Source organism: Cydia splendana, chromosome 13, assembly GCF_910591565.1.
Source record: "Cydia splendana chromosome 13, ilCydSple1.2, whole genome shotgun sequence".
NCBI classification, from domain to species: Eukaryota; Metazoa; Arthropoda; class Insecta; order Lepidoptera; family Tortricidae; genus Cydia; species Cydia splendana.
In genome coordinates this window covers 20,080,975-20,098,594 of record NC_085972.1, presented here as the reverse complement: position 1 = coordinate 20,098,594, position 17,620 = coordinate 20,080,975, and the positions used below count along the sequence as shown (strand labels likewise).

The following is a 17,620-nucleotide window of genomic DNA, read 5'->3' as shown; positions in this document are numbered from 1 at the left end:
TCATGCTACTTCAGTCAACCTCAGTACTTTTTGTACCGAGACTGACTGGAATAGCAAGACACGTTCGTACGTTTCCTTGATAATACGATGGAAAATAATAATGCACTACATCTGTACATTCGTTCGCCCACTTGCCGCGTGCAAACCTAAGGATGCCAGATAGCATTATTATTAGAGATGTACCGACTAGTCGGGAAAGCCGACTATCCGGCCACATTTGTAGTCGGCGATTAGTCGGCGACTAGTCGGCAAAAATGGCCGATTAGTCGGCACTTTATTAGTGAAAGAAAACAGAAAAAAAAGAAATCAACAGTCAATATTTGCCATATGTTTTATGTCTATTTTACCAAAATACCTATTCAGGGTGCAGACGAAAACTTTTGTTCATGTAATTGACCGTTTGATCGTAATCGTATGTTGGTGGGCTGGTGTTTTCCTCTACAGGTCGATCTCAACTGATTCTCGTGTAATTTCATGGCCAAGTTCTATAGTTAAATGATTTTATTATTATTCAGTTATTGGTTTTATTTTAAATGGTGGAGCCACGGGGAACTGTTAATGTTATTGCAAAATTTAGAGACTTATAAGCAGGGCACGTTGCTCGTAAAGACGCTGATCACAGGGGACAGGTTCTTAACTGGCAACTACGTACGGGAAATAGAGCCTTGGAAATACCTCCTACAAGTTGTACTGACGGTCTGCTCAGGATCGCAAAATAAAAGAAAGACAAATTGAACGAGGATTCTTGTGGTAGGTCTTTGAACCTGTAGAGAACACTTTTTAGCCAAGCTAATCTGATGAATAGCACAACCAAAGGAGCAAAACTATTGTTTTTCACCTGAAATTATACGAAACTAATGATCTGGCCGACTAGTCGACTAATCGGCCATTCGAGCGCCGATTAGTCGGCTAGTCGGCCAAATTGATAGTCGGTACATCACTAATTATTATATATATAGCAGGCATTATTGCCTTGCGGTGACCGACCTGATGTAATTGCAGCGTTGTTGTCCGTCGATTCCTCTGGGCACCATTAAACACGACCTTGTCTACAAGGAGTTTGATCCATAAATAGACCTCGTGACAATTTGATTCTATCCTTAGTTGACTACACACGGCGGCTTCAATCCTTAGTTGACTACTCACTGTCGCTCGGCGGATAAACACAGCAATTATTCTTCTTTTTATTAAAAGGTGTATTGGATGTGTAGCCATTTTGTATTGCAAATTATTTTAAACAAAATAAAACGACCAATCGAGCATCACAGTACACTAGAGCAAGCCTGCCATTTCATCGCAGCATACAATGCTCAGTAATGTCAGTATACCCAATATGTTGTCCACAGTACGACCGCATGATCAACATGTGCCAGCCCACCCACAAGCGCTACAACGTCGCCATCACCAAGGTCCTCGGCAAGTACATGGAGGCCATCGTTGTGGACACGGAGAAGACCGCTCGCCGCTGCATCCAGGTTCTCAAGGAGAGGATGTTGGAACCTGAGACTTTCCTGCCCTTAGACTACATTCAGGCAAAGCCGCTGCGAGAGAGACTTCGGTAAGTACAGTAAGTTGTACAGGGTCGTCATGTGAAAGGCGTAAGGAAAGAACGATTTAGAAGGAATATGTCTTCGACAAATACAGTCAAGGTATTAAACATCGACAAAGTGCCAAAATATGGTTATTTTAATACCCATACATTATATGGTTGTGTGTACTTATTTTCGAAATTAGAAATAGAAAGAAATCCTAATAAGATTTTATTTATTAACCGCAACTCGGCCACCCTGACTGCCTACACGTCTTGACACTATCTTGATATGTCCCTTTCTGCACCTTTTGAATTCGCAAGAGAAATTAATCCTAGTAAAGACCTTATTTGTCATTCGCGACTGTATGCACGTCCTCTGACTCTTGAGTCGGCCATACTGTTTCCACGTCCTGACGTTTTCTTTTCACACAGTGACATCCGCGAGCCCAAGAACGTGAAGCTCCTGTTCGACGTGCTCCGCTTCGAGCCGCCGGCGATCCACCGCGCGGTGCTGTTCGTCACCAACAACGCGCTGGTGTGCGAGACGCCGGAGGACGCCTCGCGGGTCGCCTACGACCTTGATCGTAGCAAGAACAGCCGATACGATGTAAGTGCACCCATTGACAACTAGTATTCAAAGTTTGAACATGAATAATTAAGCGGACCACAGTTAAAACAAGTTTGAATTTGTCACTTTAGTGGGCTGTCGTTCCGCAAGTTGTTATTAATGTACTGTTGAATTTCGATAGTGAACTAAAACTAATAGAAGTTGTGTTACTGGTCCAATAAGATTCCTTTTTATACTGTGACATCCCTGCAAAATTTGCTACAAATTAAAAATCCTAAATATTTTTTTATTTGACCCTATGGTTGATTGGTAGAGACTTCCTTGAAACGTTAAACCGCTATTTGTACTTTAATTGTGTTATGAAGTAAGCCATAAATACATTTTTTTTACAAGTGTGACTCAACTTCTATTAGATCTTATAGATCTTTATGCTTATTTGTGGAGAAATATTTTACAATCTTAGAAAATCTTTGTTGTATTATTACAGATTGTTGTGTAAAGATTTTTACATAACAATTTTATTTTGAGGGTTATAGTATTTATACATAACAATTTTATTTTGAGGGTTATAGTATTTATACATAACAATTTTATTTTGTCAAACAGGCACTGGCGCTGGACGGTACATTCTACCAGAAATCCGGCATCATATCCGGCGGTTCCCTCGACTTGGCTCGCAAGGCCAAGCGCTGGGACGAGAAACACCTCTCCCAACTCAAGGCCAAGAAGGAAAAGCTCACTGAAGAGCTGAGGGAAAGCATGAAGAAATCTCGCAAGGAATCCGAGTTGACGACCGTGGACTCACAGATTCGAGGATTGGAAGCGAGGCTGAAGTATGCGCAGAGCGACAGGGATACTACGGTATAGTTTATAAAGGGTTTATTGCTAAATTCTTACGGCCTTAAGTTTCACAAATTCTGAACGAAAAATCAAATGTAAAAGCCGTCTGCATGGTATGCAAATTTATCAACAATATTAACCCTTAAAAATAATAACCCTTTGTAGTTGGACATTCACAAAAATATAACATCTTACGTAGTGCAGAACTTCGACTAGAAATAGAGTAAGTATATACAAATTATTTCGCGGGGTCAGAAATTTTCAATGACAGAGACGCGCTCACACTCCTCTCTAAGTATATAATAGTCCAAGCGATAATTTTGTAAGTTAGTTGTGTTGCAAATTTAAACGGTCTATGTTTGTTACAGTTGAAGCAGATCAAACAGTTAGACGCAGAGTTAGCTGAGCTTGAGAGGGCTATGGACAACTTTGGAGTAAGTGGCTCTTTTTAGGGTTCCGTATCAAAAACGGTAAAAAGGAACCCTTATTTTGCTAGATATCATTAGAATAATATGTTAAACTTCTGCAAATATTAAGAATTCTTCAAATATTCTTTGTTATTTGTTGACGGGTTGTTTTGAAACAGTACACGTTGTGATTCGTTATATGTTACAACTGTATTTTTTTGTACATGTAGCCTCAAATCGAAGCGATCGAGCGTACCATCGCGGCTCGCGACGCCAAGATCCAGGAGGTGAAGGAGAACATGAACAATGTGGAAGATGTCGTCTTCCGCCGCTTCTGCCGCGACATAGGTGTCGCCAACATACGGTAATGACACTTTATATTTAGGTTGATGTTGCTGAATTTTTTATTTTTTTATTTTTTCGTTTTTCGGAACTTATGTACGAAATATCATTTAATATTTACCACTAGCTTTTCGGTGAAGGAAAACATCGTGAGGAAACCTGCATACATCTGCGAAGAAATTCAAAGGCGTATGTGAAGTCCCCAATCCGCAATGGGCTAGCGTGGGGACTTTAGCCCAAGCCCTCTCGCGCATGAAAGGAGGCCTGTGCTCAGCAGTGGGACGTATATAGGCTTATTTATATAATTATCATTGAAATGCTCTAAAACACTTTCGACTTCGTAACACAAAGTTCTAATACAAATTTGTCATAAAATGATAGTCAGTACGAAGAGCGCGAGTTGCGCGCGCAGCAGGAGCGCGCCAAGCGCCGCATGGAGTTCGAGGCGCAGATCGACCGCATCGCTTCCAACTTGGAGTTTGAGCGCTCGCGCGACACACAGAGTGAGTATACGACAATCGCCTTCTCTTTCTCACTTTTCCTCATCAAGCAAATGGCCGAATTTCTCAATATTTTTGTAAATTATTTATTTATATTACAAGAACGGTTTACACCAATTATACTTGCAAAACACACTTATACACAAGTAGCAGGGTAGAAATTATTCTTCAGCTCTTTAACTCATTCATAAGGCCTTTATACATTAAGTCTACCATTTATTTATATGCATTGTATTGTTCAAAGTGATGGCGCAAGACATAAATTTAATGTGGGTAAGGTACATTTTGCGAGGCCACCTGTTGGCCGAATTATGTGTAAACCATTGGGGCGATTTGCCATACGCTTAAATAAATAAATTACCTTCTAGTGTAAAGAAATTTGAGCTCCAGCCGTGTGTTTTTTATTTGTAAACGACACCTCTCATGCTCATGGCCACAAATGTTTTTTGAGTTACTCGTCACATTATATTTAAATTTCTATTTTCATTTACAAGTTATTGTTATTTCTATTTTCCTATTGGGTGTAGTTTCTGAAGCGGTGACTTCATTAAATGTGAACTAATTGAAAGCTCGCACCTTACTCTAGAGCACCTACGCCCATATCGACTTTAGTTTCGTTTATTTGCATACGTCTATAAGACACAGACCAACCCCTATAGACCGAGCTTATAGGACGACTCGCGGTCACCGCCCGTATGGTGTATAGGTCAAATATAAGATTGTTCGCGCGCCGCTCCGATCAGTTGCGCCCAACGTAACGACCTGTTAGCAGTGTGCACGAGTCTAAGAAAATAAATCGTAAACTATTGAATTCATTGGGAAATCATGGGATATTGCAGCGTAAAATGGTGTGGCAAGTCATCTAAGACATCTACTTACGAAACAGATGGAATAACATCCCACAGGAAAGTCAAATTCATTATTTCATTGAATAATGTTTCTTGTCCGCGGGGTTCATTTTATACTGGTCAGTAAGTAGAGGCGAAGTATGTCCGTCCCTTTTCGTCAACTTGAAAATGCAATGCGCTATCCCTTTCCCTTTCGACTAGTGATGTGACGATGATGGTTTTTCAGTTGCGGAAACTTCGTGCTTCGTCATACCGTATTGTACCATTTTAGACATAATATATAGGTAATATGTTGTGTAAGTTTTTTAGAATCCTCTAGGCCAGCGGAGCAGTTAGGCCGCATGTCACGAGATGGACCTGATGATGAACTTCAAAGAAGTGCGAGGGCACTCGGTGTTGGTTTGTGATAGACATATGTTGGGGTTTTTTAGAATCCTCTAGGTGAGCACTTAGCTCTCATGTCACGAGATGGACCTGATGATGAACTCCAAAGAAGTGCGAGGGAACTCGGTGTTGGTTTGTGATAGACATATGTTGTATGAGTTTTTTAGAATCCTCTAGGTGAGCAGTTAGGTCTCATGTCACGAGATGGACCTGATGATGAACTTCAAAGAAGTGCGAGGGAACTCGGTGTTGGTTTGTGATAGACATATGTTGTATAGGTTTTTTAGAATCCTGTAGGTGAGCAGTTAGGTCTCATGTCTCGAGATGGACCTGATGATGAACTTCAAATAAGTGCGAGAGAACTCGGAGTTGATTTGTAATAGGCATGTGTTATTGGTCCATTTGAATATGTTTTCAATACAACCTTCTATGACCTTAATAAAACGGACAAAAGAAAATAATTGTATGAGATTTCGGCGACACTTTTTTCTCGTATCAAAAGAGATTGCGATTCTGAGTGGAAATAATATAAAAATTCTAAACTTTAAAATTCATGTTCTGGGTACTTTAAGCAGAAATGCCCTAATATGTTAAGTAAAAATTTCAGGTACATTGTTAAATTACTTAATGAAATATTAAATTAATCAATATAATTATTAAGTAAGTTTACTCTAAGTAGTATACTAAATTGGTAACAATTTTACCACAATAAATTTCGGTATCACTGGTAGCAGTACCCACTACCTGTAATGAACATGTCTCATCCCTACGCTTGCACGTGTCAGCGCGGCATGTTTGAAACGACCAATCGCAACGCCGTGAGCACCCCTCCTGCACCTCACAGTTTGGTGATTTGCGTCGGGAACAAAATGGCCAATATTAGGTTTCTAGAGGCGGTGTTCTGTGCTATAAGATTATTTCATCTGAACGTAGCTACTATGGAAACACCTGCAGTTTGAAAATGTTTTTTCACTTCTCATGCTCATAAAGTGCACCTTTATGTCGTGCGTAGACGACATAAAATCGCATTTTATGCTCTAGAGCATAAAGTAAAATCATCTATTACGACCCTTATTGACTTAGCAATAAAGTCCAAATTCTGCCATACAAACTGCCAGCCCTGCCGGCGCGCCCCCGACCGGCGCTCTCCCGATCGGCGTGCCCCGCGCCCTCGACCGGCCCAAGAACAATTTTCTTTAGTCTTGAATAAATACGTTAAAATAACCTAAAATATTTGATTTTTTGTATATTTTCCTCGCAATTGAAGTGAAAAGCAGAGTGTACAACAAGGGCATAAATGTCCATTTTTACCCTCGTCTACTATTTTGGTCTTCGTTTCGCTCAGACCAAAAAATTGCCTCGGGTAAAAATGGGTCACTTTATGCCCTTGTTGTACAATCTACTATTGTCTCGATAGAAAACGTAACCCGCTGGGAGCGCACCGTGCAGGACGGCGAGGACGAGCTGGAGGCGGGGCGGCAGGCCGAGGCCAAGCAGCGCGCGGAGGTGGACCGCGAGCTGCAGCGCGCCGAGGCGCTCAAGGCGCAGCGCGCCGAGGCCCGAGCGCGCCACGACAAGGCCGAGGACGACGTCAACAAGGTGCGCGAGCAAGAGGCCTAGAGGGGTTGGGGTGGGTTTGTCAGCGTGCCATAGTTTTTCGAAACTGTTTCTAGACCAAAACATTTTACATCTTACATTTTTGTAGCGTACCATTCTACCACAGCGACTAAGTCATAAATGTGTGCTACCTATATGTTTAAAAATACTATATATTTTGTTTGCAGGCTCGCAAAGACCTGGCGTCCATCCAAAAGGACATCCAGAGTGTGCAGAAGCAGATCACCAGCATTGAAGCGAAGATCGAGAGCAAGCGCAGCGACCGGCACAACATACTGCGACAGTGCAAGGTATGCTATACAAGTAATCAGGATAGAAGAATGTATTGGGCCTTGAGGGAACTAACCTAAGTCATTGATATAGCTAATTTTGCTTGAAGTAAACATCAGGTCCAAAGAGATCCGTTATAGGGGTAAGTTCGCCTTCGTACCTCAATTTCTGTAAATTTTATGTGAACTTGTTTTGGTACAATAAAGTGATTGCTAATACTACTTTAATACTACTACTTTAAAAATGAGACCGGTAAAAATAAATAAAAAGGCATTTCTGCATAATTATGTCAATAATCGAAATATCTTCGCTCGTAAAGCGGTGGAAATCAATAATTTGGTTTATTCCTAACCTCTGTTGTTATCCATACAGATGGATGATATAGTAATTCCGCTTCTGCAAGGCAGCCTGGAGGACATAGGGGACCACGAGTCCGACCCGTCCTCCATGTCCACAACCCAGCAGTACAACAGGGATGCCAGGTATCACACCAGCTCTTAGCCGGCTGATCCAATACACACTGGATTATCTATCCCTTTGGTCTTTCACTCCATGTACAATTGTACACACAATATACAATAGCTTAGGGTGGTATCCGACCTGTCCAATTTCTTTGTCCAATGTCATTGCGTCTCATTCTCTCATTAAGCAAAATGTGAGACGCAATATTAATACACATTGGACAGATGGAATAATACCACTCTTAGACGTCAGTTCAAGTCTGTGAGAGTACTGCAAAAATCCAAAATATCGAGATGTAGTGCATAATTTGTTTTCCATCCTATTTTCTACGTTCGTATTTGTCATGCTTCTTCAGTCAACCTCAGTACTTTTTGTACCGAGACTGACTGAAATAGTCACACGCGTACAAACACGGTCGTACGTTTCCGTGAAAATACGATGGAAAATAATTATGCACGTTCAATTATGTGTTCTTACTTATTTGACCGATAGAGAGGCATCTATATGCCTCTCTATCGCACTACCGCACTATATAAACAAGATGTTTGGCGATAGACCTGGTACTTTTCTGTTTACAATGTTTATAGGAGATACTTGTAAATCAATTGTTTTGTTCAGTATCCGTGTGAACTACCGGTCGCTGTCGGAGTCCCTCAAGGAGCTGGAAGAGGCAGACGAGGTGAAGCGCAAGGCGGACAAGTTGCAGAAGGCCATCAACAACCTGCAGGCCACAGTTGACAAGATACAGGCGCCGAACATGAGGGTAACTTACATTTTTTAATATTCTGTAGCTAAACCAGCAACGGCACAATGTATTTTCGTTTACCTGTCCGCCCGTATATGACACAAATTTTATTTAAAAACCTAAGACATAGTTTTTAATGACTCTACTTAGTTTTGAGAAAGCACAGCGTTACATCATTGAGAATTTATGTATATGTATAATTTTTACTAAACATAAACCAGACACGAATCAATAAATGTTTTCAATTCGGGATCGGCAAGTAAAGAAATATTCTTTCTTCTGTCTTATTCATTTTCTAACACTAAAACAAAAAACACCCACAGGCCATGCAAAAGCTAAACGAAGTCCGCGAGAAAGTGAACGCGACCAACGAAGCGTTCGTCGCGGCCCGCAAGCGCGCGCACCGCGCCAAGCTCGCCTTCGAGAAGGTGAAGAAGGAGCGCCACGACAAGTTCATGGACTGCTTCGAGCACGTGGCCAACGAGATCGACGCCATCTACAAGGTTGTTAGCTACTTTGTCATTATCATCTCTTACTGTCTAATCTCTGCTTTGCAGCTTGGCTTTCGGCCTCGCAGCTTGGCTTCCGGCCCGCATCCAGTACTCGTACCAAGCAGGAGTAGCGAGAAAGATGAGTCTCTCTGCCAAAGCTCTGGCAAGTCGGTTTTGGAAGACATATATCAGTATATCACAATGCACACGGTGTTAATCACAGAAATATGAATCGTAAAGTAATCTTATCTTTTTAAACTTGTAATGAGTACAATTTATGGGCAACATTACTATAATATGGGAATTTCCGTTCAAATTGGGTTGAGACGAAGATATGAAATCATAGGCATGCCAACTGCGATCATACATAACCATGGATACCGCCTTTAGGAACATTACCGTTCAAATTCTCGGGCCAAATTAGCACACATACACAATTACGCCTACATTCAAATAAGACGACGCGTTTACAGAGCCTGTAATCAAAGCTGGTAAACAAAATAAGAGTCATCTTTATTACACTAATGGTACATGGCTAAGTGTAGATGAAATGCATATAATGTCAATAACTACCAATCAGCGACATTAATCCGCTAATAACCTTCTTGCTGTACGTACTGGCCGCTGAGAGTTCGCGGTTCATATTTGATTAGAATATGACTTGGACAGGGATAGGTTTATGCCATACAGTGAAGAACCAGTCAAATAATTCACGTATAATAATTAATGCAGATTAAAAGATAACTAGTTAAAATGTTGTTATGACATGACAGACTAAAACAACATAAGTAAATATATCATTGTTGTATAAATGTATTCCGCTATAATAAGTATTTTGTATATTTTATTATCAATCTACATGGCAGTGCGAAGTCACGTTCAGGTATAGTCTGTCCGTTTTTCGAAGATCAAGTACGCCATAGTAAATGTATGGCGAAATTGATCTTAGAAATCGGACTGGCTATACAGTCTGCAAAATTTACATGGGTACACGAATCGGGTCAAAAATATTTGAACAGGCGGAGTCACAATAAATCCCCACTTTCAGTTCAGAATATTTTATATGTATATAGCCGGTCAAGCAAGTTTGTCAGTAGAAAAAGATGCAAAATTAAAATTTTGTATAGGACCACAGCCGTTCGCGCGCTTACATTTTCTAAATTTGCCGCTCTTATAATATTTTAAACTTTCGCGTTTTGAACACATATTAACTCACATTATACGAAACGAAACTGATTTACTTACGTCGGTAAATCAAGGTAATTGAATATAATTCGCGTTAGACCCGTCTATAATGTGAGTTAATATGTTTGCCGCTCTTTTCTACTGACGGAAATGGCTTGAGAGAGAACCTACATATATGTGACAGTAGAGGGTGGATTCAAATGATCAACATTTTCAGATAATGTGTGTATTTGTTAAATTAATTCAGTGAAAGCATGATAGGAAAAATGTATCTACATATAGGAGACCGGGTATGATTATCTCACGGGTTATATCTCATGAATAGAACATATTCTAGATATCTTGCCAGGCATCAACTCAATTTCATGTCTCTCTAATTGGACAGCTTTTTTCCATAGTTCTCTGCGAATAGCATCTTGTGGGAATCTGAATGGAAAGTAATGTAAAATGACAATACCAAATTTGATTATTAATTTGAAATAACTAGGTAGTTTTTTTATAGCTCCATCTCATAAAAAAGGAAAATACAAATCTGTAAGAAGGAATTTATTACTACATTTATAATTATATAGAAAATACCTAAACCAAACACAAGTTAATAAAATAGTCTACTTCATTTAGCATAACACCATCCCTATTATCCTCGCAATTTAAAAAGTCGTATGTTGTTATGAAAGTCGTATGCAGTTGTTACGTTTTAGCTTAGCACGGTAGTATTGAAAACAAATCGTCATGTTTTTTCCAAATTCTACTGAAGTTATCTGTTTACTACAAGTGAAAAGTGATTCCACTGTCCTTGGTATGAACTAAAATAACTTCTGCACCACTTCACGACACATGAATATATTTTTAATTAGAAATAACGTTGTTTTTATAAATCAATTTAGCCATTTGTCACTGACTGTCATCTCGGTGGTACTGAGATTGCCAATCGAGCAGTTTGTAAGTACCGCCTATCGCGGGGTAGTTTGCGTTGGGTCATAATTGAGCGGACAGAATACTTCCATGTATAGCATTTCGCTGCATGCCAAAGATTCATTCTTGTTTTAAATATGTAAAAGTCCAGCAGTTTGTGGTAACTTTGGCTGTCACAATTTGACTTCTCTTTCCAGGCGCTGGCAATGAACCAGTCAGCCCAAGCGTTCCTCGGCCCGGAGAACCCCGAGGAGCCCTACCTGGACGGCGTCAACTACAACTGCGTGGCGCCCGGCAAGCGCTTCCAGCCCATGTCCAACCTGTCCGGAGGGGAGAAGACCGTCGCCGCGCTGGCGCTACTGTTCGCCATACACAGGTTAGCGAAACTACAACTAGGGGCCGATTGCATAACAAACTACAACTAATATTACAAGCGGAACTCCTTATTTAATAAGTGAAATTAGAAAAGGAGTTCCGCTTGTAATATTAGTTGTAGTTTGTTATGCAATCGGCCCCAGGTTGACGCTTCAATAAGTACCCTATCCTAAGCCGGGTCCAGACGGCTGTAACGTGAATGTAATCCATCATGTAATGTAACAGGAATTCTGCGTGTGGACGGCACTACGAACATTACACGTAACGCTCGTATCGGATCCACCGCTGTCGGTTCTTAGCGCGAGTCCACACGTTGACAGGTGGAATACCACCCTAATCAAGCAAACAAAAGCGACCTAAAGCGTCTTAGGTCAACAAAATGACTTTATCCAGTCCTACTAGTTGTATCGCGCATTTACTGCACACGCCTGGACTGGACGTACGGTGATAAAAGAAGGAAAGAATAATAAAATACCTTCAAAAATATATCCGATTGAACACCAGAGAGGCAAGTGAATTGATGGCGGTGTAATACAACAGATAAACTAGTGGCTCTGTGAGCTGTAGACCTCGCGAGCAGAGTTTAAAACTGAATAAATGTATGATTCCGTTGTTTTGAAGAATTTAGAGAATCTAATTTGACCATAAAAACTTAACTATCAATTGCTTACAAGATTCGGGAATTGGTTTAGATATGCGACCTGTAGAGTAGAACATATGGACATACGAAACAATTTTTGGCTAACAGGCCAACTTACACTGATATCAGAAAGACATCTAACTGATGTCATTTAGTTATCGTGCATTTCACTCGTTCTTGTCCGTACATGTATTGGCGCAAGCGAGACGCATTATGACTACTAAATAACATGATAAAAATATCATCCCGATGTCAGTGTACGGTCGATGCCCCTTAAGTATACACGTCGCCATACTAATTGTATAGAAAAGTGGATAGAGTTAGACCAAGAAAAGTCTGCAGAGATTATGACAGCACACACAGTGCCAATGTTATTTGTGCCAGTGTCAAAATCTCTGCAGAATTTTCTTGGTCTAACTCTACTTATGTTAGGAAACCAACATTACCTTTGAATTAACCTGTAAACTGCAACTAAGAAGCTTCGTGCGCGAGTGTGGCCCATAATTTCCGAAAATCATTTTTTCTTCGAGGCAATTACTCCGTTCTCATATTTTGCGTTGCCCATAATTTCCCGAAATCATTCATTCTCCGTAGCAATTACTCCGTTCCCATATTTTCCCAATGGTTTTCTTCCGCAATCGCCTATTTTTAATATTTTTAAATTAATCTTTTCCTTATAGTTTTCTTTCTTTTAAATATCTAGGATAATATTTTCTTGTTACTGTATGTTAATAGTGTAGTAATTATATTTGTTACTTGTAGGTATTTCACATACAACAAATATCAAAAACACTAAAATTAAAGCATAATCTAAAAAACTACAAGTAAAAAACCAAACGCTGTCAGCCAATAACTCTAACCTACCTATCTCTGGGAGCAGATTCGTTTTTAGGGTCATCAAAAAAAATAACCCTAACCTACCTATCTCTGGGAGCAGTTTCGTTTTTAGGGTCATCAAAAAAAATAACCCTAACCTACCTATCTCTGGGAGCAGTTTCGTTTTTAGGGTCATCAAAAAAAATAACCCTAACCTACCTATTTGAAAAGAACCTGGTTATTTTTACCACTAGCATTAAAAAAAGAGAAAATATGGAGATAGAGAATATTTAGTTAGTGAAAAAAAAACCTACTGGTTATTTTAACTACTAGGATTAAAAAGAAAAGGGAATAAATTGAGAAAAGGAAAGTTTAGTTTATGAAAAAATGTACACGAAAAATTAAATAAAGCGAAGAAATTCCACTGGGAAAAAATGAGAACGGAGTAATTGCCTCGAAGAAAAAATGATTTGCGGAAATTATGGGCCATTTTAGCGAGGCGATCCAAATTAAAAGGCTCAAAGTCTAACTAACATTATTGTTAGTTAGACTTTGAGCCCGGGAAAGCGCAACGTACGAGCAACCTACAGCTAGTTCCCTGAGCCCAAGGTCGACCACTACCCTAGGCAATGTTAACCCCTCCGATTTATGGATGGTGACCGCCCATGCTATAAACGTAAGTGGAAATTGACTCCTGGAACAGCCATGCCCTTGAACTAAAACCGCTAAAAAAATGTTCAAACAAAAACTCAAACGAATACGCTTACCTCGCGCTTCGCGCTCGGTTGATCAATCAGCAATACGATGTTTAAGTGCAAAAAATAAATAAAAAAAATTGCATTTACTGGGGGATCGAACCGGGTACCTATCCCATATCCTTGCTTGTAAGCGTCTTTCCAACTGCGCTATGATAGCATTTAGATGAGCTGACGAAATTTGGTTACTTATTCTCGAGTAAGAATTTAAATATCTAATCTAAAGAGAATAAAGTGTATAGGGGACGTGCATGAACTATAGGGGGCAGCACAGGAGCCGTCAGATCTTTGGCGCGAAGCGTAGATGAGTAGTTTATGATTCCGATGTAGCCCACGAGATGGCAGAACCTACTTACTATGCACAAGGAAACGTGTACTTACGAGAATGGTAGATGGTAGCACTTGCTTTGGCAATGTACATGTGCACATATGTTTCCGATTCAGGCCACAAGATGGCAGGCCCTCCAACGCGCACGGTCCCTATAGTGGGCGTGCGTGAACTATAGGGGGTAGCATAGGAGCCGTCAGATTTTTGGCGTGAGGCGTAAATGTGACGTTTATGCGTCCGATGTAGCCCACAAGATGACAGAACCTACTATGCATAAGGAAACGTACCTACAAGAACGGTAGATGGTAGAACTTGTTTTGGCAATGTACATGTTTCCGATTCAGGCCACAAGATGGCAGACCCTCCAACGCGCACGGTCCCTATATGTAGTAGAGGGTTATTGTCATACTAAATTTTGTAGTCACAGTAAATTTACTGCCATCTTTCGATACAGGATTAAAATGAAAATGAAAAAAAAATATCAATAAATGTATATATGTATGGATAAATGTTTTTTTTTCTTTTTAGAACGCCATATGATTTTGACCCATGTTCTTTTACTGATATGAGTAAAAATTGTTAAATATAAAATGGTGTCGCCACCTAGACGAGGATAGGCCAAAGGTATGGCGCCGTATATTCAAGAATCAAATTTTCTTTAAAGCGCAAAAAGCCATCATCTCTTGGAAAAAATAAACGAATGCGCTTAGCCCGCGCTTGATAAATAAAAAATACGATTTTTTTCATTTTTTCAAAATAAAAAAATAAAATAAAAAACAACAATTGATACGAAATTTAAGTATAAAAAAATACAAAAAGTTATGTAGCAGCTTACAATTACTGGGGATGGAACCAGGGACCTCCCTATGCAAACAAAAAAGCGAACGTTTGCAAAATGCGCCATGATAGTTCTTACTAAAGCTGACGAAATTTAGCTACTCATTCTCAAGTAAAAACTAAATATCTAAATACCGCCGAAACCAGCGATACAAATTTTCTGAATTTTTGGCCATTTAATCTATAAACATATATCAAAAAGGAAAAACTCTTATGATATCGATACGACTATTTGTTTAGGCGCCAGGTATCACGACTCCGCCATTTTTAAAAATTTCCAAAAACCGGATTGACAAAAAAATTTTATTTAGTCATAGAATCTGGTCACAACATTTCATGAGAATCGGTTAAGAATTGCGACCTGTAGAGGAGAACATCCGGAAATACAAAACTAAATATCTAAATACCGCCTAAACCAGCGATATTTTTTTTTCTGCATTTTTTGCTATTAACTCTGTAAACATGTCTCAAAAAGAAAAAACTCTTATGATATCGATACGACTATTTGTTTAGGCGCCAGGTATCACGACTCCGCCATTTTTAAAAATTTCCAAAAACCGGATTGACAAAAAAAAATTATTTAGTCATAAAATTCGGTCACAAAATTTCACGAGAATCGGTTAAGAATTGCGACCTGTAGAGGAGAACATCCGGACATACGAAAGCAAAATGCCCGAGTCAAAACGTAGACCTTCGCTTCGCTTCGGTCAATGATTTGTCGTATTTTCCAGCTACCAACCAGCGCCATTCTTCCTCCTCGACGAGATCGACGCGGCGCTGGACAACACCAACATCGGCAAAGTGGCCTCCTACATCCGCAGCAAGAAGGGCTCGCTGCAGACCATCGTCATCTCCCTCAAGGAGGAGTTCTACGGCTGTGCCGATGCCCTCGTCGGGATCTGTTCAGAGGTAACAGCCATTTCTACAAGTAGCAGTGCCCAGAGGAGCCTACCATGAAAACGAAAAACGAAATTTCGTTACCTGCCTCTCTCTCTCTGATCTTCCATATTGAAATTGTAATATCGATTTTCGTTTTTCGCAGTAGGCCCTCAGGCATAGATCTCGATACTTACTGCGTATGTCCATTTCAAATTTCGAGACACGAGCACTGAGACCTTACAAGACTTTAAGCGCTGGTAGGTTACTAAAAGCACCAAGTTTTCGGAACTTGTGTACGAAATATCATTTTGAAATTTACCTGTAAACTATGTTACCTGACATGCACCTGTTTTTCGGTAAAGGAAACCTGGGTATAAATATAAAAGTGCGTGAATTTTTTATTAAATCTACATTAACATAGATTTGGGAGTTGGAACTTTATCACAAGTCTTACTTAAATGAGAGGTTTGTGCACCACGGGAGGCGTATATTGGTTTGTGGTGATGGGCACCTTCAAATTTCATGTTAGCAAAAGTAGAGATTTGTTATTGTCAGGATTTTATAAAATTACTAATGTATACATTGTTTGTTTCCAGCCGGCAGACTGCCTGGTCAGTGACGTCTACACTCTTAGCCTGGAGAAGTATGAGGACTAGAATACATACATTATTCTTTATTCATCTATTGACATTTCATTCGTAAAGTTTAAGTTATGACATACATTCGGTTTTCTAATAAATCTTGTTTTATTCATCTACCTAACTGACCCAAAAAGAGAGTTATTTTTTAAGCGGCGAGGTTTGGGAGTCTATGAGGTTTTTGTGTTGCCAGATTTTCCGTTTTGGAAAGTTCCAAATGGAATGAACAATTAAGGCCGAGCCACACCGGCTGCGTGTGCAGCGCACGCCACGCAGGCGCACGCTGCAGCTCAGTCATGCGTGCAGTAAAATAAAATACTCCTGCGACAGTACCTACATCATGTTATTATAACTCCCGTTGCAAATGGAAGCAGCTCACCTAATGCCGCCATTGCAATTAGAGGAATAAAATGTCTCATATTTGAATCGAGATAATTGAGAGTATGTACCTAATATTATTCACCGTCGCACAATAGTTCACAATACAACAACCTTGTTTTCCAATAGTATCGATTTGTTCCCACAGGCCAAATTAAATTTTTATAAGACGTATTTTTTGGAATCTTTGTGCTATGTTGTAAATATACATTCGTATTGACGAATATATTATTATATTAATTAGTTTTTCATTTATCACTGAATCCATATTAAAAACCAGCACGCGCACCGGCCGAGTTGTAAATAAATACAAGCGAGCTGCGCGTGTACACGCACAGCACCTATGCAGCACCGAGCTGTGCGTGTCCGAACCTGCTCGGTTCGCCCTCTCATAGGGAACGCAGTTAAACACAACGTCATCACTGCACGCACCGAAGCGACGTTGCCGCTCCGCTGCGTGGACGCGTGCACGCAGCCGGTTTGTCTCGTCGGAGCTGCGTTGCGTGCAAGTCACGCGTACGCGCACGTTACGCACACGTCACGCAAGCGGTGTGTCCTCTCTTATGAGTTTTCGTATTCTACAACGCAGCGGGACGCGTACGTGTACGTGCACGTCTACGCACACGCATCCGGTGTGGCTTGGCCTTTAGAGGCTAAATGAAAAACACCAATAATTCTTATCGACCTATATTATGTACAATAGAACGTTTTATATTACAACAATAAATTATAATTAAACATATAGTTAGATAAACAACAGCCACATTTCCAACTAGCCCTGTCAGATGTATAAACGTTTGAAGACTAAACTCAGTCGGGCAAGTGCCTTAGCGCGTCAGAGCGTCGCCGACTCATCGTGAACCTTGTCG

The 17,620-nt window shown here is 40.2% G+C and overlaps 1 protein-coding gene across 1 annotated transcript in view; it reads left to right on the top strand.

The window, feature by feature from the left end:
- Positions 1-16,474, top strand: part of LOC134796277 (structural maintenance of chromosomes protein 1A) — a 29,040-nt gene extending 12,566 nt beyond the window's left edge. The window contains exons 12-25 of the mRNA XM_063768329.1: positions 1,347-1,558; positions 1,964-2,138; positions 2,706-2,960; positions 3,308-3,373; positions 3,577-3,710; positions 4,070-4,191; positions 6,838-7,019; positions 7,205-7,327; positions 7,680-7,789; positions 8,388-8,532; positions 8,838-9,017; positions 11,303-11,481; positions 15,588-15,765; positions 16,332-16,474. Coding sequence (XP_063624399.1) covers positions 1,347-1,558; positions 1,964-2,138; positions 2,706-2,960; positions 3,308-3,373; positions 3,577-3,710; positions 4,070-4,191; positions 6,838-7,019; positions 7,205-7,327; positions 7,680-7,789; positions 8,388-8,532; positions 8,838-9,017; positions 11,303-11,481; positions 15,588-15,765; positions 16,332-16,391 — 2,121 coding nt within the window. The 3' untranslated portion in view covers positions 16,392-16,474. The remainder of the gene's footprint in view (positions 1-1,346; positions 1,559-1,963; positions 2,139-2,705; positions 2,961-3,307; positions 3,374-3,576; positions 3,711-4,069; positions 4,192-6,837; positions 7,020-7,204; positions 7,328-7,679; positions 7,790-8,387; positions 8,533-8,837; positions 9,018-11,302; positions 11,482-15,587; positions 15,766-16,331) is intronic.
- Positions 16,475-17,620: the final 1,146 nt, after the last annotated feature.